This window comes from Phaethon lepturus, unplaced genomic scaffold (genome assembly GCF_000687285.1).
Source record: "Phaethon lepturus isolate BGI_N335 unplaced genomic scaffold, ASM68728v1 scaffold9515, whole genome shotgun sequence".
NCBI lineage: Eukaryota > Metazoa > Chordata > Aves > Phaethontiformes > Phaethontidae > Phaethon > Phaethon lepturus.
The window spans coordinates 1-2237 of NW_010542633.1; the positions used below are offsets into that span (position 1 = coordinate 1).

General features: G+C 45.9%; 1 protein-coding gene across 1 annotated transcript in view; it reads left to right on the top strand.

Moving 5' to 3' along the window:
- The first annotated feature begins 173 nt into the window (after positions 1-173).
- GABARAPL2 (GABA(A) receptor-associated protein-like 2) overlaps positions 174-2237 on the top strand; it is an 8322-nt gene continuing 6258 nt past the window's right edge. Inside the window, exons 1-2 of the mRNA XM_010288086.1 lie at positions 174-285; positions 340-395. Coding sequence (XP_010286388.1) covers positions 174-285; positions 340-395 — 168 coding nt within the window. The remainder of the gene's footprint in view (positions 286-339; positions 396-2237) is intronic.

Below are 2237 nucleotides of genomic sequence, written 5' to 3' on the forward strand. Positions count from 1 at the left end.
GGGTAAGGGTGGGCCCGGGCCAGGCGCTGCCCGACGGCGGCCCCGCCGCCCTCCATCTCCTGTGTAGCCATCTGCCCCGGGGCCTCCCGACTCAGTGTGCCCCGGTCGGCTCCCCAGGCCGGTCGTCATGGCTCTGGGCGGACAGCCTGCGGTCTTCGCCGAAGGGTGGCGCGATGCCCGAGGACGGCCTCCCTGAACAGCTGGAGACCCCCTCGGTGAGGGGAGGGCAAGACAGTCGCAATCCCCGCAGGCTCCCGTCGCTGCGGGCGCTGCCCTCACTGCCTAGTACACTGGCGATACTCTTACTATGCAATGACTAATTACGAGTTTTGTTCACAGAGCACAGATGTGTCGAGTCGGCAAAAATCCGAGCGAAATACCCTGACCGTGTCCCGGTGAGTAACCAAGCCAGCTTCAATCTGAGTACTTAGAGGCAAAGGTGAATAAGCTGTTTCCATCCTGCCATCTCTTCGTTGATCAGATCCTGCTAAGTAAATTCATCTTCCCTTTTGTGTCCTTAGACGTTTTAAAGAGACTCCAAACACATCTAATTAATCTAACATTCCCTCTCTGCCCCAGTGCATATTGACAAGTCAGCATGAGTGCCTGACTTTCTAAACACTTTCCAGGCATGTTTATGGTTTATCAGTGTCCTGGTTTCTTCTAATGGTAATTATATCCCAGCAAATACCTTCAGTGTCTTGAGGATTCATTCTGTGCTAGATCCCAAGAAAGATCATAAATGCTTTAAACCTTGACAGTCTTCCATCCTGGCTATGTGAGGAAGGTGATTTTCCCTCATGTATTCCATGCCTGTAACCAGTCTTACCGTGGTGAGTCTCCCCATGCAAACCCTGTTGTTTGAAGATCCAGTGCAAGTGGTGACCCCTCCTTTCTGCATTAATACCTACCTACCGGCTAAATAGTGAATGACCTCTCTTCTTTGCTCCACAATCCCTTTTATCATGTTTCAGTCAGTGAAATGACCACACTTCACATTCTTACGTAACAGCTAGTAACATGTCCACATTCTCAACTTAGCTGCTTGTGAGTAAGATTTCCCACATCCCATCTGACCACATGTCAATTAGTGCCACTCCTGTCTGACCTCTTGGTAAATAATTTATCCATTAGACAGCACAGCCCAGAGAAGAACTTCTAATCCCATGGACTTCCTGTGCTGCTGAGTTGCACCTAGTCACGGCATCTTCTCCAATTGCAGTCTGGCAAGCTGATCCGATCCTTGCCATTCTCTGCTTGGCTAACTACCCCCTCATATATAGACTGTAGCATGCTAGTGACCACACATCTCCAGAGATATCACTTGTGCATTTCAAGAATCTCTTTCACAACCCTAGGAGACAAAGAGACATTGAAATTCATAGTGTGAGTCAAAATTACATGATGCTCTATCAGGAATGGACAGCAAGGTGTGGATGGATACAGGAATTAAATCTCAAATTGCAGTGTGATGCTTTGGCTGGGTTGATACATGTTTTTTGCTTGATGATTCAGATTGAGCCATGTGCCTTTCACAAAATAGTTGGTATCAAATATATTTTTGGCATTTAATAGTCAAAGGTGTTTTTCAGACTCAATGTAAGTTTCCTGCTTTCCAGGTTATAGCCTGCATCCAGTGACATAGGTCAAAGTGACTTCAATTCTCAGCTGCTTTATCTGTCTACCTGGATTTAGAGATGTTTCAGTGCTTCAAACCTATTAATATATGAACAGCCTGCCTCTGCCCTAGGGTAGACCTTATAGCAATAAAATGGGAGGTGAAAGAAATTAATGCTTGCTAAGCACTGCAATTTTAAATTTGTGTGGGGAATCAAGTGGTGTAAGGGTTAAAGGTATCTATAACCTTTACTAGAAGCAGTTCACCAACAGCCTTTGCTTCCAGTTATGACAGTTTCTGCACTATGACGCTAAAATGCCTAGTGTGCTATTGTAATCTTTAAAAAAAAAAAGTATCCGTTGTTAAGGCTTCAGTATTCCTTTCGGGCTGTTCTTGCTCCTCTTTACAGTTCCCTCATACTAAATTGCAAGGGGCAGCTACTATGCCCTCCTTCTGTTTCTGCCAGCAGAGCTGAAGAAATTATAAGGAAAGCCCTCTCCAGATCATAAGATAGCATGTTTTGTAAATTTACTTGAGCATTACCTGTATGCTGTAGCCGTGGGGAATGCAGAGCTAAGGAACGGAGACACTTGAACCTCTTGCAAGCCTTATTTCCCTA